This window comes from Pteronotus mesoamericanus, unplaced genomic scaffold (genome assembly GCF_021234165.1).
Source record: "Pteronotus mesoamericanus isolate MK-2021 breed Mesoamerican mustached bat unplaced genomic scaffold, CSHL_Meso_final contig_90, whole genome shotgun sequence".
Classification (NCBI taxonomy): Eukaryota; Metazoa; Chordata; class Mammalia; order Chiroptera; family Mormoopidae; genus Pteronotus; species Pteronotus mesoamericanus.
The window spans coordinates 21174285-21201666 of record NW_026555277.1 but is presented as its reverse complement, the minus strand read 5'-3'; the positions used below and the strand labels follow the sequence as shown (position 1 = coordinate 21201666).

Here is a 27382-nt window from a genome sequence, read left to right as displayed (position 1 = left end):
ACAGTGTTTCTACTTCACCTGTGCACCCTCCCACCCCCAATCAAGCCATTTTGGTTTCTCTTGCTTCCCTGACAACACTGGATCCTGTGGGATAATCAGCCATGCTCTTGTCTGTATCCTATGTTCCCCTACTCCTTGATTTTCCCCCATTTTCATATTTTCTGCTACTTAGTTCAGGATTTTCATTTTTCTTGATGGCAGGTTGCAGAACTGCTTGTGAAAATCAAGTTATTTAGTGTTCTGTAACTTTCAGGAGGTTGCAACTTAATATTTGCAGGCACTCTGGATATAGGGCTTGGGGAGAGAGGAAAGAGATTTTACTGCTGTTGGAAGCCAGACTTGTGAAATAATTGGAGTATTTAAACCAGTCACTGAGACCGAAAATTACCAGAAAAGCAAATTACACCAAGAAAAGAACAGAAAACCTAAATTCATATCCTGGATTCATTGAAGAAAAAAAAAAATGGGAGAGGCATAGATATATTTGAAAGAAATCTGTGCAACACAATCAGTTTGGCCGGATAGAACAGTCACAACCGTAGTGTCATTCTGAGGATTTCATCTCAAGGCAGGAGTAAAATCTAGCGGCTGGCATTTCCTTGATTATCTATGCCCGAGGCAGGCACCGAGACAACTCGGCATTTGTTGCAAGGGAAAATATATCATAAAGGGGAGACAAAAATAATAACAAGCCAACTTTTCTTTAGATTGCAGTGCAGTGAAGATGACAAAAACTCGTTGCCCTAAGAAATCTCGCGATATTTTCGTCGTCTTCTGTGGCGCGAATATTGCGGAAGTGACGGCCCGCTGTGCGTCTCGTCATTCGTCGGAAGTGTGTCACATCCCAGAAGCCTTGGAGAAGGAGAAGCGCGTTCGCGCGGTCTGTACGCAGTCTAGTGTGGAACATTTAGGCGGCGTGGTCTGGTTCCTTGCAGGAAAGCGTGCGCGTTTGCGCTTGGCCAGCCGCGGCCTTGGGCCGCAAGTCTGGTCTTTTCTATTGGGAACAAAGCTTAAGACGGGCTGCGCGGCCCCCTGACTCTGCCCAACTATGTTGGTGCTGTTTGAAACGTCCGTTGGCTACGCCATCTTTAAGGTAAGTGGATGATTGAGCCGTTGGAGGGGGAAAGGCGGGTGTTGGGCAGGCAGGGAAAAGGAGAGACTTGAAGAGAGGATGGCACTTCTGAGGATAGCACGGGTACCTTTTCTGCTCCTCTGTTGGGAAAGAAAGGGGAAGGCTTTGGGCCTCTCAGGCGCACGTGCCAGCGAACACGTGGCCGTACCTTTTTGGGATGCCGGGTTCTGGGTTAGAGGATTTGGCTCGATGGGAGAGGTGGACGGAAGTCGTGTTAAAATTTTACAAGTTATGAAAGAGTTTTATTTTGAGTGTTTCGAGGAATGACTTCAAGGTTTTAAGGATAGGAATGATGTACTTTGTCCTATTAATACACTTGCTGTTATGTGTGTTTAGATTACAGGGGGGCAGGAAAGGAAGCAAGGATGTTTGTGCATTAATCTAGACAAGATAAGTATGCTTTGATTAAAGTCGATGTGAAGGTAAAAACATCGATATAATTTTAAAGGTAGAACTGACAGAATTGGTTGATTGGTTGAATCTGGGGTTTTGGTTTAAGTGCGTTCGTGATGATAGGGAAGAGAAAAACAGGTTGTTGGGCTTTTGAATGGGGAAACCAAAGAGTTAACAGGTTGGCTCTGTGAAGCTTGCGATCTCTATTACATTTGGAAATGGCAATAGTCATTTCGAATTTGAAGCTTAGGGGAGAAATCTAGGCTGGTGATAATCAAGTTAAGATTAGGTTGTTTTAATAAGGAAGGTTTGAAGTTAAGACTTAAGCATGGTAATGATTGAACAGTGAGACAATCGTATAGTGGGATGCTGTTGAAATGTTAGGAAGAATGAAGTAAATTGAGTGCAGCCTACATGCCAGGCACTCTTCAGAGCTCTAGGAATATAGCAATAAAAAATAAATTTTTTCTCATATGCTGATATAAGGCCCCAGAAAAGCTAGGTAAGATGTATAGTATGATTCTAGTTGTCCGTCAAAAAACTGTATGTGATATGGCTGTAGAAAGCCTGAAAGGGGACATACTAAAGTATTGATTTGGGAGAGCTTTTCACTCACCAAGTTTCTCTTCTGATACTTGAAAATATCTCTGTTGGCACTTATTACATTAAATACCTGTGGTGTTGTTTGGTGTTGTTTTTTTTTTTGTTTGTTTGTTTTTAAGAAAACCAATAAAATAATTAAAAACCAAAAGCTAGCTTTGCTTATTTTTCCTCATTGGAGTTGTCTGTAATTGCAGCATTACTCACTCTTGAGTTAAGTGAAACTAACAATCTCTTGAAGGCAAGTTGGTAACATCTGTCTACATAAAATATGCATATCCTATATGATCAATTAAGGTCTACTTCTGGTAGTTTGTTGTACAGAAATACATTACGTGTGCATACAAAAAAAAGTTTTCTGAAGGATGAGGAAACTTTAGAAATAACTTGCATATTTATCAACAAAAACATGAATGGTGGTGTATTAACACATCGCAATTCTAGGTTGTTAAAACCTGGGTTATGGTCCATCCATGATATGCTAAGTATACAGTAAGATTACTAAAAGTATACATAAGTAAAATGTCACATAGTCAAAAAGTCTTGAATATATCACTAAAGGTTAATGACTGTTTCGTGGATTTAAAGTGCCCCTTTTTTTCCTTTGCATTTTAAATTTTCTTATGTCAGGATGTGTCTTGCAATGGATGATATCTTAGTTTTAGAGAAATCATAAAACTTCCATGTAAAGTTGATTAAAGCAGTAAATAATGAAATTTATTCTATAGAAAGTAGTTAATTGATCATACAGGATATGTATATTTCATGTTGACATGCTATCAAATTGCCTTCAAGAGATTCTCATAGTTGCACTTAAATCAAGAGTAAATAAAAGTTATTTCTGTACACCCTCACCAATACTCTTACTTGATAAGTCAACTGCTCAAGTACAAGATAGGGGAGGATCAATCCTAATAGGCATTTTTCCCCATGTTTAACATCCCTGAAATTGGGATGTGTTATAAATTGATGGCGGGTTAGTTTAATTGGCAGTGTAAAATAATGGCATGTTTAAAGTGTTTTAAAGAAAGTCTGTAAATATGATAGTGCCTTTTGAAGGGGTCCCTAAAAATAGAAAGTTTTCAGCAAAGACACCCTCCCTCCAACAAGATAACAAGACCTGAATTCCATCTAGTTATTAAATGTGCTATTTGAGCTACTAATTTGACCAAGAATTTGTGGTGGTTAAAACAATTGGTTTATTATTTCAGAGAGAAAAATCGCTCCCCCTACCCTCATTTTACACATACAGTTGTACTTGAAGAGTATAGCTATATATGCTTGCCTAGACTGTGCTGTTTAAAGAAAATTATACCAATATTTATTACAGGTTTTGAATGAGAAGAAACTTCAAGAGGTTGATAGTTTGTGGAAAGAATTTGAAACTCCAGAGAAGGCAAATAAAATGTAAGTCATCTTAAAACTGAGAATTTAGCAGTTCACATTTAGGGGTTCTTTTTACATTTTCTCCCACCCTCTTCATATGTTATATTCATAATTTTTTTTAATCCTCACCCAAGGAGATGTTTATTGATTTTTAGAGCAAGAGAAACATGATTTTGTTGCCTCTTGTGCCCCAACTAATGGCTTGAATCCACAACCTAGGTATGTGCTCTGATTGGGGATCAAACCCACAGCCTTTTGGTGTACAGGATGATGCTCCAACTAACTGAGCAGCCCAGCCAGGGCTGTATTTATAACTTTTGTTTTGAAAAGTATTTCAGGAATAATACTGGTATGAGTCAAATCATTAGATTTCGTTATTTGGAGCATAGGTCATCTCTACTAATTTGTATTAGTTGCGGACTAGGTTGAGTAGCAACACAAAATTACTGTTTTGTAAGACACTTTGAAAACACAGGCAGAGAAGGAGCTTCCCAGACCAAAAAAAACTAGAGGATGAGTTCATCATTACCAAACCATTATTACATGAAATTCTAAAAGGGGCTTACTGTTAAAAAAGATCAAAACTGAACAATAAAATGGCAATAAGGACATATCTATCAACAACTGAATTTTACAAAACAGACTATGCAAACAAGAACAGAGAGAATCCTGGGCATGGAGAGCATTTTGATGGTTGCCAGACGGGAGAGGGGTGTAGGGGGGTGGGCGAAGAGGTAAGAGGATTTAGAAGTACAAATAGGTAGTTACAGAATAGCCATAGGGATGTAAAGTACAGTATAAGAAATGGAGTAGCCAAAGAACTTAGGTACATGACTTGTGGTCATGAACAGTGGTGTGGGGATTGCCTGAGGGAATAAGGGGTGCTGGGTGGAGGGGACCAAAGGGGGAAAAATTAGGATAACTGATAGCAACCTCAATAAAATATAATTTAAAAATGAACTTACAAAAATTCAAAAACCACAAATTGATTGTAAAGTATAAATTTCTATTAAAAGTAATACTTGTCAAAAGTATAGGCTGCTGATTGATTTAACTTTCTTTTCTCTTATGTTAATGGTATTCAAATGTTTTTGAACTTATTTTTCAGTTTATTCATTCTTTGTGACTTATATGTCCTAGCTCTGTCCGCAATAATAAGTAGCTAGTAAATCCTGGAAAGGTATACCTGAGTTCCCCAAGGTCTCCGGAGTAGAAAATCAAATATAACATTGATCCCCAGCTTAAGAAGTGAGTGGTAGGAGTGTGATCTGGCTTTTCAAAGTAGTTACGGTGGTAATTTCACCAGCTGTGAATCACCTTTTGAAATAGCCCATTTGGTTAATGTGATCCTAGCAAGGACCTAACTGATCTCTTGATATGTATGGATTTGAGTTATGTTTTTGAGTGCTAAAAGGCGTTTCATAATTCATCTGCTAGTGCTAAGAAAAACTCACAAGAATTGGAGGAGACTATTAAAGCTTGCAAAAAAGTAGTGAACCCAAAGAAATGTCATACATAGTGTCAGCATTTGTGGCAAAACCCCAAAATTTGAAATAAATGCCCATCAGTATTGTAATTGTTAAATAAATTTTAGTGTCTCTGTAGATCTCTTAAAGGTCTGGAAGGAGGTTCGTGATATACTGACGAAATCATGCCTCAGAATTTGTAGTTGATCCCATTTTTGCCATATTCTTGTGCAATTTCCATTTATGCAAGTACACAGAGATGAACAAATGGCACTTCAGAAGGGTGCAAATGGGAGTGTGGTGAGGCAGAATAGATAAGATTATTATTTTTTCCTTAAATCTTTGTGCTGTTGAGTGTGTAAGGGACCGCTAGGATGTTCTCTGACCAGGTAAGAAAACCTTGATTAAGGTAGTATTGGTTTAGACACAGTGGAATACTAGTTTTCTCTTTTCAAAAGGGTATATGCTTTAATTGGCTGGGTTAAAACTTGGTTCATTGTTGTCAATGATGTATTCTTGTTGGGACTGATTCTAAGTGATCTCACTGAAATATTCGTCACTACCACTGAGACAACAATGGATTAAATATATGTATTTGTTTCCATATAAAATGATGTTGCTCTGCACTTAAGTGTCTGGAGAAGAAGAGGGTAAAATAAGAGTAATAAGAATTTGATCTGACACTAAGCTGTTTAATGGCATTTTTACTGGATGGATAAATCAGTGTCATGAGATTGCTGGCCTAAGACAGACTCCTACACCTTTTCTAAGGCCACCTCTGTGCTGTATAGTAAAAGGCATCTGTGTGTAAGTAGCAGAGATTATGTTGAAGCTTCCAGTTCTTTCCTGTCGTTTAGATGTGGTAGCAAACCTCTTGGCTGTTCTGTTTCCTTCAAAGCCTACAGACTTCTCTGTAATAGTCCAAATATGACTAGTGTGACATTTAGAGAACTTGTCATTTTGTGAAGAATATCTAACTTTGTGCCCTGATAGCCACTGAGAGGAAAATTTCTTTTATCAGTGTATGCTTTAGAAACAGTCTGACAAGCTTTCCTAAATATGTGACTTTTGCAGAAATCAGTGTGTCCTCATAACATTTTTTTTTTTCTTTCTTAATTCTAGAGTTAAGCTAAAACATTTTGAGAAATTTCAGGATACAGCAGAAGCATTAGCAGGTAAAGTCAAAGACTAGTTTTTTTGTTTTTAATCTTGGCAATTTGTTGCCCTTACTTAAAAAATTGTTTGCTTCAGTTGCCTGAGTTAACCTTATTCAATGTTGTCAATGATGCATTGTTTTTGAAACTGAATTTAAATGATCTAACAGATTCGTCACTACCACTGAGACAACATTGAGATAGCTTTTTTCACCATAGGGCTGGTTTCCCCCCCCATGTGATGAGAGCTGAGAAGTGGTTAAATTGATCTCCCTGTGGAAACCAACAGCATAATGCTAAAGCACAATTCAGTAAAAGCTGTTCTACAAGGGACCAAGGTAATGTGGTCAAGCACAGAGCTCTGATCATTTTAATACAAGGGTAAAGTTGAGAATAGCCAGGAATCACAGTTGAAGTAATAAAAAGTTCTCCAGGGATATACGTTTTTAGTTTGAAAAAAACAACGTTATTAAAAGTTGTAGCGCCTTGACTGGTGTGGCTCGGTGGATTGGGCATCATCCTGCAGATGGAAATGTTGCCAGTTTGGGCCAGATCTCTGGCTGCAGGCTTGTAAGAGGCAACTAATTGATGTTTCTCCCCGTCTCTTTCTCCCTCCCTTCCCCTCTAGAATAAATAAATTAAATAAATAAAATAAACTAAGAAAAAATAAAAGCTTTAGGAAAAGTAGTACTTTAAGGTTTGTGCGAGTTTTAGTACAAAAACTAAGAGAAGCATAAGAGTTGTTATCTAAAGGGGGTGTGATTTTATATGATTTAGAAGAATGGATGACTCATCCTTCAATTAGTCCTAGTGCTAGGACAGCAGATATACAGTAATGTAGTTTATTAATTTGGCTTAGCTTCAGGATGCGGTTGGTTTTATAAGGTTGTTTTTTGTTCTAATCTTCATCCAAGGATATGTTTAGTGATTTTTGAAGAGAGAGAGGGAGGGGAAGAGAGAGAATATATGAGAGAGAAACATCGACTGGTTGCCTTCTGTACCTGCCCCAACCAGGAATTGAACCCACAACCTCTTGGTGCATGAGACAGTGCTCCAGCTACTGAACCCACCTGGCCAGGGCTTATTAGGGTTTTTTAATGTTAGGAAACAAGACCAGCTATAAAACCCTAATCATAAATTTTTCAGTTGCATAAATTCTATATCAAATCAGCCAACTACTTCGTGGTATAATTTAAAAATGAAGAGCCATAAGGAAGAATATGGCTTTAAATTAGGCAAGAATTTGACAGACCCAAGTAATTTTGCTCATCAGCCACAAGAGAAGGGTATAGTTCTCTTGTGAAAATTAGGAATCCAGCTAAATAAGCTGGGTATTAATGGGCCATCTCAATGTTGGCAGAGGGGTATACCAAAGGAAGACCCAAAAATGGGGCCAATTTTATTGTGCCCCCCCATTACCATTTAGTCCCATTATAACCATCTCCATCCCATCCCCCTCCCCTACCCCGCGATCAATTTTAAATTTTTAAGAGTAGTTCTAGGGCTGCTGTATTGATAATAAAAGCCTCATAGCACTGTAAAGCACACCTGTGGTAGTTTTTGCCCGGGGAGTTTCTTTAAAGATATTTGTTTGTCACAGCTTTAAAATTAAATATGTATAGAATTTTGGTAAAACCCCAAGCAAGATTGTGTTAGCTATTCTCCAATTCTGGGGTAAGTCCATTGTTCACCTAGACTGATTCGTATAGCTCCTCCTGGAGTTGTAAAGTCCTCTATCCCTGATCCCAAACAGCCTCTTTAGAATTTCTTTCTGTATATAGCCTCTTTAATCTTTTCGGGATATTTCTCACCAGTCCTTATTACACTATTAAATGGAGAAGTCCAACCTCTACCTGAACATGAAGCAGGTTTTTTTACTATGGCTTATACATTTATTACATAGCAATTGTCAGATTTTGTATTCATTGCTCCAAAATCTTAAAACAATCCTGTGAGATAGATAATATCACTATTTTACAGGTGATGAAACTGAGATTTGAGAGGTATCACATTTCCCTACCAAGCTTATAATGTTATAAAATAAATAGGGAAAATGCCACACTAGGTGAGAACCCTCTGACCTTCCCCCTAATTTAAGTTCCATGAGGGCAGAGACTTTGTTGTTTATTGTCAAATCCCTAGATTCTGGCACATAAATATTTTGGGGTGAATGAATGAAAGTAGAGAACTCTGTCAGGAATCTAGTCATAGAAACCTCTACAATGCCTTTTCCAGACTTTTTATCAGAACTTTGAACATTGGTTTATACAGAGTCCTTCCTGAGAATTCAACTTCCCACTGCCTGTTACAAGGCAGTTTTGATGTGACAGACTAAAATTCAGTGATTGTAGATGTCAGTATGCATTTAAAACCCCATAGTGTACGAAAGAATTTAATGGGGTGTCATGTCAATTTATATTGGTCCCAGAAGTTAAAATTTGCCATTTGCATGAAGAAGTTTACTTTTACTTTTGGTCAAATTTTCAAGATGCACGTTTTTGAATAGTCACAGTAAAATTTGGGCCAGCCTGCATTTGGGTGAAGTGAAAAACGTGCTGTACTACTATGGGTTGTGGCACAGTGGGTCGTAGAAAAGAGAAGGAGGGGAAAGATTTAGCTTCCCCTTTCTGTCACCATCTGTATAGCACCTTTTAAAAGTACATAGTATGAACACACTTGATAAAAGGAAAGTAAATGTAAATGTTAGAATAGATCAAGAGTAGAAAGTTTGACTTTTAAAAAAGATTTTATTTATTTTTAGAGAGGGAGAGAAACATTTATTGGTTGCTTCTCATTCGTGCCCTAATCTGGGACCAAATCCACCACCCAGGCATGAGCCCTGACTGGGGATCAAACCAGCGACCTTTGCTTTGCAGGGCAACAGATGATACCCAACCAGCTTAGCCACACTGGTCATGGCAAAAATTATACTTTCAGGAAATGGTAAAATGCAAAAGTAACAGAAAATTGAGGACTAGGAACAGGAATTTGAATAAAAGTTTTTAATTATGAAAGATAAAAAACTTGTAAGGAAAGAATACAACTTTTATTAGAAAGGCAGATTATTGAGTCATTGTTGTACAAAATGTAAAAGGTTAAACCCCAACAAAAATAGGTTGCATCTTAGTTTCTTAGAATGTAGAGATTTCTGAGAGATCTGTGTGGTAGCCAGATATTATCTTCATCTTTCATTTTACCAAATAACAGATGAAATTTACTTGTAATTCAAATGGATGGAGATATGGTCAGGAGGGAAGAGCAAGTATCTGGCTAACTAAATGCTTGGCCTTAGATATTATGACAAACTTCCTTTCTGACAGGCATACTTTAAATCCAACTACAATCAAGACAAGTATCAGGAGAGGTGTTAGTTCTTGTGGGTCCACAAGATGCAAGTGTATGTCTAAGGAAGGGTGAGAGTTATAAAAGTAGCAGGTTTAGAACTTACTAAAATGAAAGCTGTCCTAAATTTGAGCAGGATGCCTTCATGGTAAGTTCTCCATCATTGGAGGTTTATAAGCATAGGCCTGATTACACCTATGGATTGAGTTTTAGCAAAGATAAGGCCCCACTCAAATGTAGATCCTTCAAAATGAATACACTCCTTTTTCAGCAGTCTTGGAAAGATTTTAGGGTATTTCACAATCCAGAACATTGGGCCAATCTGTAATGATGTAGGAGAGAGAATCTATTTGTCATTCCAAAATAGAATGTTTCTAACATTTTATGATTTCTAGGTTTGAGTTCAAAAGAAGATTCATATGGCATAGGGAAAGAAAGGTTGGATCTGGTCTAATTCCTGGTTCTGGAGTAGAAATGAGGGAGGCAAGATCAGATGAGATTGTAAAATGTGTAACTTGTAAATATATTTGTTTATCATTTCATTTTAGAAGTAATGTTAAATTTAGCTCTTTTAAAAGGGAGTGGTTATTTTGCCTTTTTAAAAAAAATTTAACTGAGGTATTAAGCTCTTAAAATTAAAAATTTGAGAGAACTCTTCTGTTTTTCTTTTTCCTGAAAAGCATTCACAGCTTTGATGGAGGGCAAAATCAACAAGCAACTGAAGAAAGTTCTGAAGAAAATAGTAAAAGAAGCCCATGAACCTCTGGCTGTAGCTGATGCTAAACTAGGAGGGGTCATAAAGGTAAAGTTACGGTTTTCTTTCATGATTGCTAATCAGAACTCACCATAACCGTAGTGACTATAAAGCGCAGCCTTTGTAATGAGTTGTCATAAGTTCTCGTATTTTATTTTTTTCCCCCCTAGGCTACATAATAATTATTTCCAATATTATTATCACGGTTAAGCATATACATTCACTGTAAGAAATACAAATATACCGCCCTGGCCAGGTAGCTCAGTTGGTTACATTGGTTTAATCCCTGGCCAGGGCATGTACAAGAATCAGCCAATGAACACATAAATAAGTGTAATAACAAATCGATGTTTCTCTCTAATAAATTTAAAAAAAAAAAAGTTAAAATACAGATACAACAAAATTTCATTTAAAAAAAATAGCTTTAACCCTGCCACTCAGATGTAGTCTGTTAATACTTTGTGTATATCCTGCCATATTTTGGTTTAGTTACTCCCCCCCCTACCACTCAACATTAATGGAGTCATGACATTTCTTTCTTAATATATGTGTTTGTTAGAAAACTTTAGTAGGGGATAAGAGTTCCTAGAGGTAAAAATATAAAGTGAGAGTGGAAGGAAGGACTGGAAAAGTAGGCTGCCAGACATGAAAAGCAGAACAGTTTGAGAGCCAGTTGTGATAGTTTGATCTTTGGTTTTTTAAGTAGGGATTATTTTCTGTTGTAAGTCTTTTAGGTACGCTAGCGCTGAAGAGATTTGAGGGTTTTTAGCCAGGATTCTGAATTTAAGAGGTTTTCGTAGATTATTTTTAATACTGTCAAGTCATGAAGTTTTCAGTGATGGTGTTTGACGTGCCCATAAGCCTTAGTTGATATTTAATGTTAAAAACATGAACTTTTAACATAATAGATATAAACACAAAAAGGCAGATTGCTGAATGAAAGGATTATGGGCATCTTTAATTTTTTTCTTTTCAGTCTCTCCATTTAAAAAATATAAATTTATCCTGTTAGTGTGAGGTGTGTGAAAACTTAAACTATATTATGAACGTTTGTATATGTGTGTACTCAGACATATTAATATCTGTATATTTGGAAAACGGGCAAGTTCAGGGTGGTATGGCCTAAAATGCTGGCATCAGTTAACATGTGTATGTATTTGGCAGTACTTAAGGGATGCTAACAGTTATTTATCTGTAGGGAAAGGGCCTAAGACTCCGAATTTTGCTCTCTATTTAGTGCCCTTCTCTTCGGTACTGTTGATTAAAATTTTCTGTGTTTTACCTTTTAATTTTTTAAAAGAAACTAAATAAAATAAGTAAAAGATTCCTCAAATCAACAAAAAGAAGAAAACTAAATTAAACTGTATGTATCATTTTACAGCTTGTATTTCTTTACTTAATACAGATGTTCTTGTTTTCATAGGAAAAGCTGAATCTCAGTTGCATCCATAGTCCTGTTGTTAATGAACTTATGAGAGGAATTCGTTCACAGATGGATGGATTAATCCCTGGGGTAGAACCACGTGAAATGACAGCTATGTGTCTTGGACTGGCCCACAGGTGAGTTTTACTGGAAAATAAAGTTGGCTTTTATTTATTAAACAATTGTGTGCTACTGTTATAAGCATGTTACACATACTAATTTAATTCTCATAACGATCGGTAGTACTACCATCATTGTACAGATGAGGAAATGGATGCCCGAAGTCAATACAGCTGATATCTGAGAAGGCCAGGATTCCATTCTGGCTTCATTGCCTGGACTCTAAACCTTTCACTGTATGCATTCTCTACCCTTCTGGTGTTGGATCCCACAACTTTTATTTAGGCTTTCTTTTCTTACGTCTGCTAGATCATTTGCTACTCTTTTGTCCACTTAATTTTCTCATCTGCTGTGATCTTTTTGTGTATGTGTCTACCTGTGTTGCTTATCTTACTGAGTTTTATTGTTTTTATAATAAGGCAAAGAAAAGTACATTAACCTATCATATTTAACCAGAGATCCATTTGTGCTGTACTATAATATATGTGTTCCTGAAAAGCTTGGCATTCTGTGAAGTTGCATTGAAATACCAGGGTTTGTGAAGAAACAAGATGAAGGGGAGGCTACTTAAACCTTAACGCAACTCTGAGCAGAGCGCTATCAAAAACAATAGCTCTGAAGTACATTAACACAGGAAAAAAGACATACTATAGTAAACAAAGGTCTGTTCCTTTGAACAACAAAAAATTGAGCATAGATTGATGGAGGGTTAAGGCTCTATGGACCTTCAGAGACAAGCAAAATTACAAAAAGTCAGAAAGAACTTGATAATAAGCATTTCTGAGAGAGCACAAATAACTAAACTGGATCGATTCAAACTTGCAGATAAATTGGCATTGTATACAGCAGTGGTTCTCAGTCACATATTCCTTAGAAGATGTTTGGCAATCTGTAGAGACATTTTTGGTTATTAGAACTTCAAGTGGGGTCTGTTATTAACATAATGGGTAGAGGCCAGGGATATTTTGAAACATCCTAAAATGCACAGAATACACCCCCCACCACCACCACCACACACACACACAAAACAAAGACTGTCAGGTTCATGATGTTAATAGTGCCAAAATTAAGAAATACCTATATACAGTATTATTCCTCCATGGCTTTCTGTTCTCAGGTGTTACAGTGCTGCACTTTTTTTTTTCCTTTCTACTGATAAGAGCATTAATATGCTGCAAAAGTAATATATGAAGCAATATGACCTGCATTACACAGCATTATCTGAGTTGTCATTCATAAACTAATGTTTAAGAACTCTAGGTTATAGCAGGACAGATGTATTCTTTTTTAAATGTGTATTTTCTGATCTTGAAACTGATATTCCCATGTAGAGAAATTAAAAATAAAATGATGTAGCTCTGAGGGAGGAGTTTGGGTTTTAAGAGTTTTTAAGATGTTAGTTAAATGCTTTTTATCAATGTTATCTTAGCAGTGTGTTATTTTCTTCCTTCTCCCCAGCTTGTCCCGTTATAGGTTGAAATTTAGTGCTGACAAAGTGGACACAATGATTGTCCAGGCAATTTGTAAGTATAGTACATGGGAGGTCTACTGTGTACTACGTGCTTTTTTTTCCCTACTGTTAAAACTGTATCTTTTATAATTCTCTTGAGAAAGAGAGATTAACTAGAACTTTTTTTTTCAAGATTTTTACTTATTTTTAAAGAGAGAGGAAAGAGGGAACCAAACCCTCAACCTAGGCATGTACCCCGACTGGGAATATAAATCATTAGCTTGGTGGGACAACACCTGACCAACTCAGACACACCTGTCAGGGTGAATAACTAGAACTCTTAATAAGAACTTGGATGCAGATTAGAAAAAGGAAGAATTAACAATAATTTGACTAGTTGGAGATACGTGAATTGCACTATTACTGTAAACCAATTCATTTGTCTTTTTCCATGAAAAATACTAGAACCATAATGGGATCTGTATTGTGTTGTGTTTTGCTTTTTTGACCTGGCTTTATAATAGGTCATTCTACCATATCATTAAGTGATTTTTTTGAAATGTCAGAGTCTTAATTCTCAATTTTAAAAATCCCTTTAAACAGCAATTGCTTTTCTTGGTATATGCCCCTGTTTGTGACAGCATTATTTACAATAGCCACAAGGTAGAAATAGCCCCTATACCCAATGGCAGATGGAGGGATAAATAAATGTGGCATATACATACAATAAAATATTCTTAAAAAGGAAAGACATTCTCATACATGCTACATACAACATGGATGAATTTTGAAAACATGATGCTAAGTGACATAAGTCACACACACAAAAAGACAAGTACTGTGTGGTACTAGAATAGAAAATTAATAGAGACAGTAAAAGGGATTACTAGAGCCTGGGGGAAAGTCTGAATAGGGAGATATTTAATGGGTATAGTTTCAATTTGGAATGAAAGGTCTGGAAATGAATAGTGGTAGTAGTGATTACATAGCATTGTGAATGTACTTGATGCCACTGAAATGTACACTTGAAAATCATTATGAAGTGGCAAATTTTATGTATATTTTACCACAGTTGAACCATTTAACTTCATGTTTTCTTTTTTATTTTAATCTGCTGCAGCCTTGTTGGATGACTTAGATAAAGAACTAAACAACTACATTATGCGATGTAGAGAATGGTATGGCTGGCATTTTCCTGAATTAGGAAAAATTATTTCAGATAATTTGACATATTGCAAGTGTTTGCAGAAAGTTGGTGAGTTAACTTATGCTTTAACGCATTGAAAATAATTTCTTTGTATCTAAAAACTTGAGTTACAATTTTTTTCCAACAAACTTCCTAGAATTTTTTATAACTTATGTTTTAAGAGTATAGCCATATTAATAGCTGTTAGATTTCATAAACAAAATTAACTTTGGTTTTTCTTAAAATGGCTTTTTCTAGTAAACATGTCTCATCATGAATTTGCCATTAATAGGGGCAACAGTAGATGGGGGTATCCTGAAGCATATTAATAATTAACATTAAAGGTAATATTGCTGTCTGTAGTGTTATATTCTATGCAAATACTGTAATATTAGTAGAGGATGCTAAATATTACTTGGCTCATATTGCATTTTATAATACTTCAAGAGTTCATGGCCCTAGCTTCAGTATAATCTTAATTACAAATTGTCACAATGTCATTAGTCCTATAGAATGGAGTATTTTGAGGTGGTGATTGGTTGGTTTCTTTTTTTAGGGAGGTGGTGGGAGAGAGTATAATCTCTAAAATCAAGCCTTTACATAAGGAAAATTACTAGGTCAAACTTGTTCACTTTTTCTTTTGTTTCGGCACCCTTTTCATTGGCTTATCTCTATTTTTTCTTTTGACTATTTGGTGGATTTTGTATAATTTGTTGAAGAGTGATTCTCCTTCATCCTCTGCAAACATTCCATAGGCGATAGGAAGAATTATGCCTCGGCTCAACTTTCTGAATTACTGCCAGAGGAAGTTGAAGCAGAAGTGAAAGCAGCTGCAGAGATATCTATGGGAACAGAGGTTTCAGAAGAAGATATTTGCAACATTCTGCATCTCTGCACTCAGGTAAACTATACAGATAGAGAAAATAGTTGTGATACCAGCACTGTAATGATAATTTTCTGATGGCAGTGATGATTTTTAGAAATTATTGTTCACCTGATAAATAAATATGAGGGTGTTCAGTCACTACCTCATCTGATGCCATCTTGATTTATATACTTAGAGGGAGAAATATATACTAAAATAAAATTAAGAGTACTAATCTATTGTATTGGTACATTGTCAGAATAAATTCATTAAGGCAAAGAAGATAGCTTTGAGTTATTTAATTCTAACTTATGTTTATAGTCTAGTGATTTTTTTTCCTCTCTTCTTTGGAGATAGCTGTGAAGAATCAGGGTAACACAAATATCTAATCCTTGGAGGTTTTTAAAAATGACAGTAATATTGGCCAACATTTTTAGGAGTATACTTAATGTTGTTTAAATGCATTATCTAATAAAAATCCTTCACAGCGGCACTTTTAAAGGAAACTGAGGTAAGGAAAGATTAGTTTTCTCAGGATTGCATAGCTGCCCTATGATAGATGTAGAACTCCAGTGTTTTAGACATGTGAAGTTTAAACTGTTTTTGTTCTTAATCATTTGTGAGTTATTCATTTTTGTTCCTTGTACTAGGTGATTGAAATCTCAGAATATAGAACTCAGCTCTATGAGTACCTGCAAAATCGAATGATGGCCATTGCACCCAATGTTACAGTCATGGTTGGGGAATTAGTTGGAGCACGGCTTATTGCTCATGCAGGTGATGGCTTTAATGTAACTTGTAGACATGGGTATTTGGAATTGAGTGTTCTAGCAAGGATTTATTTTTAATCTTTAAATTACAGCTGTTAAAGACATTTTAGATAATAAATAGAAGTAGTAGATAGTATGCGAGTGAGGTCTAAGGACCAGTGTTCGATGATGATTTTTATTTGTATGCCTGAAATCCTTTTGGATAATGAAGGCATCTTCAGTCACTACCTCTTCTGAGACACTTGTCCATTGTCAGAAGTTTGTTGTGGTTAAGTGGAATAATCCGATGAATGCAAGAGGATGATATCAGTTAATATTTTATAATATTACAAAGTTATAAACTGATGCTTGCCAGGGGGTTAGGGGGTTGGGTGAAAAAGTTGAAGGGATTAAGAAGTACAAATTGGTAGTTATAAAAAAGCACAAGAATGTAAAAGTACAGCACAGGAAATATAGTCAATAATATTGTAATAACTACTATGGTGCCAGGTGGGTACTTGAAATATTGGGAGGATGAGGTACATGATGGTCGAACTATAATGCTGTACACCAGAAACTATACAAAATAATATTGGAAGGTCAGCTTGAAAAATGAAATTTAAAAAACTCATAGGATTAAAATTTGAATAGTTTTAAGTATTCACAACAAGTGATGATATAGTTATGCACTGCTATGTGATGGGGATACGTTCTGAAAAACGTATCATTAGGCCATTTCATCATTGTGCAATCATCATAGAAATGCACAAATCTATTGAGGTGATACAGTCTACTACACACCTAAGCTATATGGCATACCGTTGTCATATATGGAATCCATCGTTGACTGAAATGTCATATGCGGCACATGACTGTATAAGCCTTTATCAAGACTGTTTCAGAATTGAATATGCTATTTTATATTTTAATATATTAGACATAAAAACATTTTAAATAAGGGATTTATAATAAAACATAATATGTGTATGGTGATATTATAAAGATGGATGCTACAAAAGTTGTATAGTTACTTGAGAATATAGTGAGGTACTAATTCATTATTTTCTATTACCAGTCATCACAGAAGATCTGAATGTATCATCTGTAGCAAAGTATTTAAATTAGAATAGACCATTCATTGATCACATATGTCATTCAGATATCTTCAGCTGCAAGAATGGAGTTATTTGGGCTGTAGGTCTTGTGTTTAGTGCATGGCACTTTGAAATAATTAAAAACTGATTTCCTGTAACTACTTCTTTTATTTTGAAGGTTCTCTCTTGAATTTGGCCAAACATGCAGCCTCTACAGTTCAGATTCTTGGAGCAGAAAAGGCACTTTTCAGAGCTCTAAAGTCTAGACGAGATACCCCTAAATATGGTCTCATTTACCATGCTTCACTTGTAGGCCAGACAAGTCCCAAACACAAAGGAAAGGTAAGTTAGTTTTTCTGAGGTGGGCCTTTTTCTCTTTTTTTCCCTCCAAACAGCACATTTTCTTCCTGCTCTATAGTATGCAATGAATCTTTTTTTTCTCGTTGAATAGAGAATGGTGAATTCTTTAAATAAAAAACACTTTGTTTAATGAAAGAGAAGGTTTAAAGAAAGTACTGTATTGGTCCTGTTAAAGCCATGTTCTTTCACTGTTATTGTTTTCCTAAAATTCACCTGTTGGTAAGGGGAGGAGTGGGTGGCACATCAAAAGTGTTCTTAGGTCTTGAGTGGATTGGGCATCATCCCACAAACTGAAAGGTTGCTGGTTTGATTCTTGGTCACGGCACAGGCCTGGATTGCGGGTCAGGTCACCCCCTTTGGTGGCATGTGAGAGACAACTGATTGATGTTTCTCTCTGTCTCTTCATCTCTTCCTTCCCCTCTCTATAAAATTCAGAACAGCAAGGAGAAATGAAGGGTTTAATAAAATGTTAATTAGCTTGAGAAGGGGACTACACTTGTTGACCTCAGGGTGTAGAACTAATGTCGCTGAGTATAAACTAAAATTTAGGGGCATTGGAAGAATAGTTTGAGCTCATTTTAGACATGAACCACTGAAAGGTCTTTTCATCCACCAAGATGATAGTGGTTATATATAACAAGTTAGCCGTTATATTGTGGCAAAGATTTCAAATATAAGATAGATGGCTTGAATTGTATGATTCAAAATACTTTTGTAATTCCTGGTTTGAAGAAAATCCTAGTGTGAATGTTTCTAACTTCAAGTTCTCTGTTAGATCTCTCGAATGTTGGCAGCCAAAACTGTTCTGGCTATCCGGTATGATGCTTTTGGTGAAGATTCTAGTTCTGCAATGGGAGTTGAGAACAGAGCCAAATTAGAGGCCAGGTTGAGGGCCTTGGAAGATAGAGGGGTAAGAAACACACCATGCCTATTAAAGTGTTACCTGTTAAAAGTTAATAAACTACATAGTTTATGTGCTTATTTCACCTGCTAAACAGCTGTGTAATGCATTTCAGTATGTCTAATATATTTTTATATGCCTACTGTTAACAATTTTTGTTATATTTACCAATAATTGATATATACTATAAAGAGATTATGCCTTAGAAAATTAATGGGTTTTCTTTTCTTAGATAAGGAAAATAAGTGGAACAGGAAAGGCATTAGCAAAAGCAGAAAAATATGAACATAAAAGGTGAGTACAGGGGAAGAGGGATGGACAATTCCTACTTACTTAAATGTTAATTGTTGACAGTTTTTTATTGTAAACCAAAACACCTCAGTGTCCCCGCTTTTTGCCATTTACAAGTTTCCATATTTAGTTCTGGTTTTTAATCAGAACCACATTTTTACATTGTTGTAATCAGTACATATAATGTATTTGTTTTGGCTTTTTCTTAATATTTATGTTATTCATTTCCAAATATTGAGAGTAAACATTTGTCATTCATAGTTCCTTTATAGTATACCATGTGTCAAAAAGAAAATTCATTGGGTTAATCTAACAAATCTTTTTTAAAGAGACAAAAGCCTAAAAATGGCCAAGAGGCATGGTAAAGTTTTTAGGCCTCACCATAAAATTAACAAAAGATTTGTGTGGGGAGAGGTATTTTGGTTATTATTTGAGGTGGTGCTTAATACTGATGAGGTTGTGATGATGGAGGTAGAATGTACGACAGCTTTTCTGGGAAGCAGACAGTGTGCATCAAGAGCCTTAAAAATATTTCTAGACTTTAAGACATAAAGTTCTGCTTTTAGGAATCTTGTAATTTTTTGAGTTTTAATAATAACAATCTTAGGCTATTACTTGGGTGGGGAGAGCCATATAGAATAACCTTTTAATTACAAATACTATGTTTATATATTTAAATATACACATTCAGAAAAAATGTTTTCTTTTATAGTTTGAATTTTCCAAGTCTGATTTGTTGTCCTTAGTTGACAAATGTGGGTCTTTGTTTTTTAAATTATAGGTGTTTTTAACATATAAGAGTTAAAGCCATGAGCCTATAAGTCAGCTTAAGAAATGGAACATATTTTGTATAATTTTTATTTTCTGGTCATTATGCTTGTAACTTCCAACACATACACTTAAAGCACCAGCTGTGAAAGAAAACCTGATTGAGGTCTTTTGGTTTGGTTTTCACTGAATTACTTTATAATCTAAAATTTAAATTGGTTCAGTTTGCTTTTCTGGTATGTGATCATGTGGTATAAAACGATTTTCTCCTGTTTTCCCCCCTATGGTAGATTTTTCTATACTGTAGTCACATTGATTACTCAGAATTTGTTTAGCTCACCACATCTTTTGAAGTATAATTGACATAGCTGGAATATATTAATACCTCTACCTTTTGGAAACTTAGTTTTCATAAACTATCCCAAAGCCACTAAAATGAAACAGCATTTTATGCTCATGGAAGTATTAAATAATGGCATTTCATTTAAATCTTTAGAGAGATTTCATTTGTAAATGTTTGCAGAGATTGTCTAAAACTCTTTGGCTCTTTCAGTGAAGTGAAGACTTACGATCCTTCTGGTGACTCCACACTGCCAACCTGTTCTAAAAAACGCAAGATAGAACAGGTAGATCAGGAGAATGAAATAATTGAAAAGAAGGCCAAAAAAGCTAAGGTTAAAGTTAAAGGTTAGTTTGAATATTTTAATGTCATTTATACTCTTATTCCTTAAGTACAGGCTTGATAAGTCTGAAAGTACGTGTTGTTGAACTTTATTGTGAAATCACTCATATTGAAAGCTAATGGTGTTTTAATAAGCCATCGTGTTCTCTGAAAATAGTTAGGATATTGTTAAATTTAATCAGATTTCATAGAGGAATGTGAGGTGCATTTCTATGAATATTGGAATTGCGTATTAAACTGAGTATACCAATGAGCTATTTTGAGAATCAGCTTAAATTAGAATAAAAAAGTACATGATTTCTAAATAAGTTACTGAGGTATTTTTGTTACAGTTAAGTGTATAATTGATGCAGCAGTGGTTTTCTTCATTTTTTCTGTTACATGGAAAAGGACTAGAAAGTGATAACATTCTAGGTAGCCTACCATTATAGTAATGATATCTCAAAGGTGCTCCCCAGTAAACCAGTTTGTCTTGCAAAGTTGGTAAGCAAGTACCCCCATCCATTTATTAGCTGGACCTGTGTTGAGTGCCTACCAAATAGTTTAGCCAGACAGGTACTAAAGCAATGACTGATTTAATTTTGGTTTCTAAATAACCCAGTGGTCGAAAGTGTACTATCAGCAAATACGGGCTCCTGCCCTAGATGAAGAAAGCATTTATTTAACTCCTGTGCTTCTATTTTCTTATTGAACATTAAGGAGTTCTCTAAACCCATTGGTAGTGTTTGAAAACTCCAAACTCCAGACTTGCATCTTCACTTATATGTTCAATAAGCCTTTCAAACTTAGCATTCATGGATCCTTGCCACTCCCAGTCTGTTGCTCCCCAGTTTCCTCCATCTTACAAATGGCAGTTTTGGTTACTTTGGCCTTTAACCTTGGGTAGGTTCTCTTATAAACCAAAACTATTCTGACAGCATATCCTCTTTAAATCTACTTTGAAAGTATATCTAGAATCTAACCACCTGTCATACCCACCACTTAATGTAGCAGCCACACTGGCTCTTCTTGGTATTCATTGAACCTGCCATCCACCCCTTTCTTCCAAAGTATCCTTAGCATTTGTTATCTCTACCTGGAATGTTTCCCTCAAGAGATTGCATTATTCATTTCCTTTCCTCTTCTAGTCATTTGCTTGACTTCCACACAAAAGTGTTCCCCTTTCTGCCTTATTTTTACCCTTAGCACTGATTCTACGTAAAAAGACTACTGTATAGTAAGTATCTCATGTCTCTCCCCTTCTATATAAAGGTTTCATAAGGACAGGGATTTTGGGTCTGTTTCGTGTCTTCCTATATCTTCAATTGATTAGAATAGGGCCTAGTATATAGTAGATCCTATGGTGACTGAACTTCCAATGATAGCTACCTATCATTGATTCTTAGTTCTAATGTGCCAAGCATTGTGCAAAGTATTTTGCATGTATTACCTCATTAAATCCTAATAGTCCAATGAGACGCACATTACTAAATTTTATAGATGACGTTGAGTTTACAGAGGTTTTACTCAGGGCCACTGCTTAGATTGAATTAATGCCTGTCTTAACTCTATTAGCACAAACCCTTAAATTTCTAATATAACTGAGTTCCAAAAAGCAGTGGGCGTGTGGGTGAGATGATCTGTTTTAGTTCTAATTTCTATGCATAGCTACTTGATTATGAGAAATTTACTTCTCTCTGAGCTTTATATCATTTGTAAAGTTAGTGCTGTTAAACTAGGTAATTGTTGAAAGGACCTTTCTAATTATAAATTATATAATAAACATTGGATGATTGACCAGAATGGCAGGAAAAAACTTAAGATTCAAACAGTTTTGGGGGTCTGAGGCCTGACACAGTGTTAAGTGTTGTATCTTTATACTTACCCTATGTAGTTGAAGAAGAAGTAGTAGAAGAAGAAGAAGAAGAAGCAGAAGCAGTACTGGTGGTGGAAGAACAGGAGACATCTGTGAAGAAGAAGAAGAAAAAGGACAAGAAGAAACACATTAAGGAAGAACCACTTTCTGAGGAAGAACCATGCACCAGCACAGCAATTCCTGTATGTTTGTTTTTAGTTTCCGATACTCTATTGGCATGAGGAGGGTCTCCATGTTTTATTCTGCTTTGTATATCAGAAATGACCTTTTCTTCTCAGTGAGGTAAAAATAAAATGACATTATGGTATTTTATTAAAAGGCTATTTCTATTATTGCAGAATGGGCTTGCTGTGAATAAGGAAGAGAGTAAGATTTAAGAGAGATCGATCTACTTTGCTTCTTATGAGGAAAAGTTATTATTCACCCGTATATTAACAACTCTCTCAAAAGCATTCTTTTTGATTATTTTCAGAGTCCAGAGAAAAAGAAGAAAAAGAAAAAAAAGAAAGATAATGAGGACTAATGGAAAGTAATCATAATTGAATCACCTGGACACATCGTGCTTAAGGTTCAGTCAGGAATATACCAGAGATGCTCTCTAAAGTAATCAAGGATTAACAAAGGTTGGATGAAACAAAGTGATTATTCATCTATAGCTTTTCAAACCTGTTTGTGTCTTGACATCAACTCTATTAACTTTATTATGTCATTTCTTAGTCTTTGTTATACAAATAAAAATATTTTCTTTGTATTTTAAGGCAGTTCTGTGATCTCTATTTTAGTTAAGAGAATCTTTAGCCATTAGCATTGGATAATTATTATTTCAGTTATCATATCTGAAAAGTGAGAGCTGTGAATCGTTAATTTGAAACTTAGCCTTTGCTAAGGCAGTGATTAGATGGACCAATTTAAGAATCTCACTCTTATGTGTTTCTCTTGCCCTTTTAGAATTTTTTTCCCCTTTTTTCCTCTTTCTCCCTCTTCGCTTAATAACGCTGTGTTTTGTGTTCAAAATTTTAAAATCAGGTGAGCAAAAGTTTCAGATATCTCTTCAGAAATAATAAAATTGTGTCCGTAATTTTACTTTGTTTGCGATTTCAGAAGGTACAACAGTAATTATTGATCTAGACCCTGGTTTGTTTCTAAAGCAATCTAATACAAAACTCATTTTATAGTAAAGAATGGTGGATAAAGGGAAATACAAGTTGAACAAAAATAAAATGTCAGTAGACACGAGGTATAAACCAGCACATAAAGCACCAAAGAAATCTTTATTTCTAAAAGATAGCGTTTAATATGTGAACAGCAGCCTGATTGACTGCCATATAGTCATGACAGTCTGTTACATCTTGCATTTGTTTATGCCATTAGCATGCTAATGGAAAATTCAGTAAAAACATTCAAGGGGTTGGGGTAGTTAAAATGATTATAATTTTGAGTTCCACCTCTGCTTTTAATGTAACTCTGGGCAAGTGAACAGCCCTTCTTCACTTTCTTATTTGTAAATCAGAAATAATAGTCAACTTTACTTCTCATAACTTGTTTGTAGAAAATAAGATGATAAATTTCAGAGATGTAAATACAAAGTTAGATATTTTGTTTGAAGTAAATGCTGCATGAAGTACATGTAGCCATCTGTAGACAAAATTTTAAAATATAAAGCTGGTTATCTTTCTCCCTGGAGAATTTTGTTATTTTGCCTCACCCCAGGCACTTTATTGATTTCAGGACTTAACAAATTTTTATTTTCAACAACTTTTAGGTGAAAGTGCCCTATAGACTGCCAACAGTGGTATATAGTCAAAGCTTTATATCTGAAACAAGATAGACTTTGAGGATACTAAACTCTTAATCAATTTGAGTGATCTACAGACCTGGGCAAAACTAAGTTAAATCAAAAAACTAGCAGCTTTCTTAAATGCTGAAGCCTAAACTGTTTAAACATCTAACCAAAAGGTAAGTTAGGTTTTTTGTGCCAAAAATGAAGTACTTGTCCTGTTGAAGAGCCTTAGGAAGCTCAGGTGAATTTTATGTACCTAATTTTGGTTAGCAAATTTGAAGAATTTTTTTGTGACAGCCACAGAAAATAATCTCTGCTTAAAAACTTACTGATTTCTTCATTGCACTCTACCCCCTTCTCTTCAAAAATGTAAATTTATATTTTCTAGTTTACAATAACTTCTGTATCTCTCTCCTGTCTTCTGGGTCCTTAGTATGCTTATCAAGGCCTTGGCTGAGCCATCTTCTCCAGAGCTCCAACCTCAGAACACTTTCTGCAGTTCTCTGTCCATGAGGAGTTTTCAGTTCATTTGTTGCATCTCTAAGGCCCTAAGGCCGTCTTTTAAAACTTGGCTCTGGCTCATCCTCTGTCTCTAGCTGTACCTCTGTGATTCTGAAAAGTGCAAGCTACTCTGTGTTGGAACATTTCTTAGTAGCCTGAAAGTTGGAATCTTGTTGAAAAACATGGTGGTGGGTATATGGATGTTCATTGTGTTTTCTCTATGCTTGAAAGTGATCATAATTAAAGTCTTATTTTTTGAAGCAATAACACGCTATTTATTTTGCTTTAATTTGGAGTTCTTTATCTGAAAATTTCCAAGATATTTTTACAACATTTTCTTGGTCAGCAAACATTTGGGATACCTACAAGAGGCCAGGTACTTGTTAGGTAGCTGGGGGAATTCAGAGAAGCTGAAAACCACAGCAGCTGCTGCCCTCGGGGGAACAAAGTGAACTTCAAACCTTCCTGATGAAGAAGGTCATGTTTCTACTTAAGTCTCTGCTTGATTAAAGAAGGGGGGATGCAGGGAAGCAACAAATAGAGATCTAAATAGAAGATAAATACATTTTGAAAGCAAAATCTGTGAAGAGGAATTTGAGATTATGGAAGAGAAATTATCCCTCTTGCTCAGTTAGCAAGAAGATCACCGCACACTGAAGAACGTAGAAAACATCAGAAAGAACAGCAGCAGAGATCTACCCCCTGGCAGGTAGTAAAAGTTGTAAGTATAGCTGCATCTCATTGTATGCAATATCCCCACCATAAAACTTTGCAGCATCCTCTGAGATTAGGCAATTTGATGCTCACTTGAAGAACTGTAATGTGCCGTAAGGGTTAGGTAAGTCATCGTGTGAATTCTTAGAGCCTCAAAACTCCAGCCTTCCTACCCTGAGCCAAGAAGCAGAGAACACCTTGGTTTCTAGCAGGGGTAAATGGGCCTGACTCCAGGAAAAGAGTTGGTCAGACAAAAAATGCATCTATTTATATCCTATAATCTGCTGGGCCAGCAACATGCTAATAGCCAGCTGGGCATGATGGAAAGGCCACAAACTGTCAGAATGGGAAGGTCCCTGCACTAGTGGTCAGAGAAAATAATATACATGAAAGTGTTGCATAAGCCAGAAAGCACAATTATAAATTAGTATCCTTATGGCTGTTATGAGCTGGTTTCATAGTTTGTATCCTTGGACAAATCAATGTGTCCTCTCTAGGCCTTAGTTTCTTCTAAAATGGAAATAATTTTTACTGATAGGGCTCTTGGAAACGCAGATCTATGCAAGAATTCCTTATAAACAACAAATATAAAAGGATTATCACTCAAAACCTGTTCTCCTTAAAAACACGAAGACCCAAGAGTTAAGTGCTCCAGGGAAAAAGTCAGTGGAAGGGTTTAAGGACCCTTCTATGGTAACCACCAGCGGCCATTTATTTACCAGACTTGTTTCTCATCTCTGGGCACACAACTACACTATTCCTCAGCCTTCCTTGTAATTAGATAATAGTGTGTCCTAGCTAATGGGATGGTAAGGGTGGTAACATACATCACTTAGAAGCCTGGTTCCTAAAAACCCCCACTACAGTTCTCTGTCCTGTTCTGCCCCACCCTCTCTGTTGATAGACAAATACAGCAACTTTGGGAGCCAGGTGTTAAGATACAGGAGCTATAAGGTATAAAACCTGGGGCTCTTAAACACCACCACTGGCTTGTAGGACAAGTACTGATTGGAAACATCCATTTTGGACTTGTAGAGGAAGAAAGAAACTTGTCACATTTGGGTTATATTAGTTTGAAACATGAAATTGCCCACTTTTTTAATCTATAAAAATAATATGATTCAACCTAATATTTTGTTCAGCTAGTATAACCTTAATAAACGATCTTAGAAAAAGTTGTTTTGTTTTTTTTTAACAACCATGTTTTCAAAGGTGAGAAAAGACATTAGAATTGTTGAGCTTGTGGGTCAGATTCTATTGGGTTGGCCAAAAAGTTCACTTGGGTTTTTTTCCCATAAGATGGCCCTAGTAGTGCTTAATTGTCTTTAACATAATTCAAAACAATTTTGTTAGATTGTATTGTGACAGCTGTTATATCTGTGTGCATTTTTTAAAAAAAAAAACCAAATTGGTGAACTTTTGTGTAGCCATTTTAATACTGAAGATGGAAGAAAATATGCAGCATTTTTGGGGTATTATGTTTCATTATTTCAAGAAAGGCGCTCTGGCTGGTGTGGCTCAGTGGATTCAGTGCCAGCCAGCGAACAAAAAGGTCCCTAGTTTAATACCCAGTCAGGGCAGGCACCTGGGTTGCAGGCCAGGTCACCAGCTGGGCGTGTGGGAAAGACAACCAATCCACGTATCTCATGCATTGATGTTTCTCTCCCTCTTCCTCTTTCCTTGTCTCTAAAAAGAAGTCATCTTAAAATAAGAGGCTGTGATTGATCAAACTTGGCTGGAAGTGGTTTGTGAAGTTTCATGCTGGAGGTTGAAGTTAATAGTGATCAAATCAAACAATAATTGAGAACAACCAATGTTCTGCCACACAAGAGATAGCCAACATACTCAAAATATCCAAATCAATAGTTATTAGTGAAAATGAAAAATATATTTTCCAGAAAAAAACTAAATGACTTTTTGGCCAACCCAATAACTTCCTACCATTGGCCCATATTTGAATGCAAAAATATTTAATTTGTTCCACAAAGTGTTGACCAACAGTTTTGGTTTTTGGTTTGTTTAAGTTTATTGGGGTGACATTGGTTAATAAAATTATACAGGTTTCATGTGTATAATTCTAGAATACATCATCTGTAAATTGTATTCATCACTCCAAGTCAGGTCTCGTTCCATCACCATTTATTCTCCCTATTACCATAAACTTTCTTACCTGCCCCCACTCCCCTTTCTCTCTGGTAATCACCATACTGTTGTCTGTGTCTATGAGTTGGGGGGTTGTTTGTTTTGTTTTGCATAATCTTTCACCTTTTATCACCCAATCTCCCTCCCTTCTGACAGCTGTCAGGGTCTCTGAATCTTTCTATTTTTGTTTTGTTAATTAGATTCCACATAAAAGTGAAATTATATGGTACTTGTCATTCTGAGTGACTAAACTAGTACAATGCTGTCCAATTTT

At 35.9% G+C, this 27382-nt stretch overlaps 1 protein-coding gene and 4 non-coding genes across 7 annotated transcripts; all 5 read left to right on the top strand.

Moving 5' to 3' along the window:
- Positions 1-861: 861 nt before the first annotated feature.
- Positions 862-23507, top strand: NOP58 (NOP58 ribonucleoprotein). Of its 3 annotated transcripts, none has more exons than XM_054585826.1 (15): positions 862-1093; positions 3456-3532; positions 6100-6152; positions 10154-10275; positions 11651-11787; positions 13229-13293; positions 14341-14475; positions 15162-15307; positions 15922-16048; positions 17293-17456; positions 18250-18384; positions 18608-18669; positions 19988-20121; positions 21990-22153; positions 22444-23507. In XM_054585826.1, exons 1-15 carry the CDS (start codon positions 1049-1051, stop codon positions 22492-22494), a joined length of 1617 nt encoding a protein of 538 aa, XP_054441801.1. In that variant the 5' UTR covers positions 862-1048; the 3' UTR covers positions 22495-23507. The 3 variants fall into 3 exon arrangements, with proteins under 3 accessions (XP_054441801.1, XP_054441802.1, XP_054441803.1); XM_054585828.1 differs by lacking the exon at positions 862-1093 and adding an exon at positions 6351-6469 and having other exon boundaries at positions 3491-3532; XM_054585827.1 differs by lacking the exon at positions 6100-6152.
- On the top strand, positions 5470-5558 carry LOC129080787 (small nucleolar RNA SNORD70). Its single transcript, XR_008530195.1, has one exon. It is a non-coding gene; the product is annotated as a small nucleolar RNA SNORD70 (small nucleolar RNA).
- Positions 6247-6331, top strand: LOC129080788 (small nucleolar RNA SNORD70). The gene has a single exon (XR_008530196.1). It is a non-coding gene; the product is annotated as a small nucleolar RNA SNORD70 (small nucleolar RNA).
- LOC129080791 (small nucleolar RNA SNORD11B) lies at positions 15365-15451 on the top strand. Its single transcript, XR_008530199.1, has one exon. It is a non-coding gene; the product is annotated as a small nucleolar RNA SNORD11B (small nucleolar RNA).
- Positions 16200-16283, top strand: LOC129080790 (small nucleolar RNA SNORD11). The gene has a single exon (XR_008530198.1). It is a non-coding gene; the product is annotated as a small nucleolar RNA SNORD11 (small nucleolar RNA).
- Positions 23508-27382: the final 3875 nt, after the last annotated feature.

Coding starts and splice junctions, on each gene's coding strand:
- NOP58 (XM_054585826.1), top strand. CDS start 1,049: ATGTTGGTGCTGTTTGAAACGTCCGTTGGCTACGCCATCTTTAAG. Junction 15,308..15,921: donor TTCTGCATCTCTGCACTCAG/GTAAACTATACA, acceptor TCCTTGTACTAG/GTGATTGAAATCTCAGAATA. Junction 16,049..17,292: donor ACGGCTTATTGCTCATGCAG/GTGATGGCTTTA, acceptor TTTATTTTGAAG/GTTCTCTCTTGAATTTGGCC.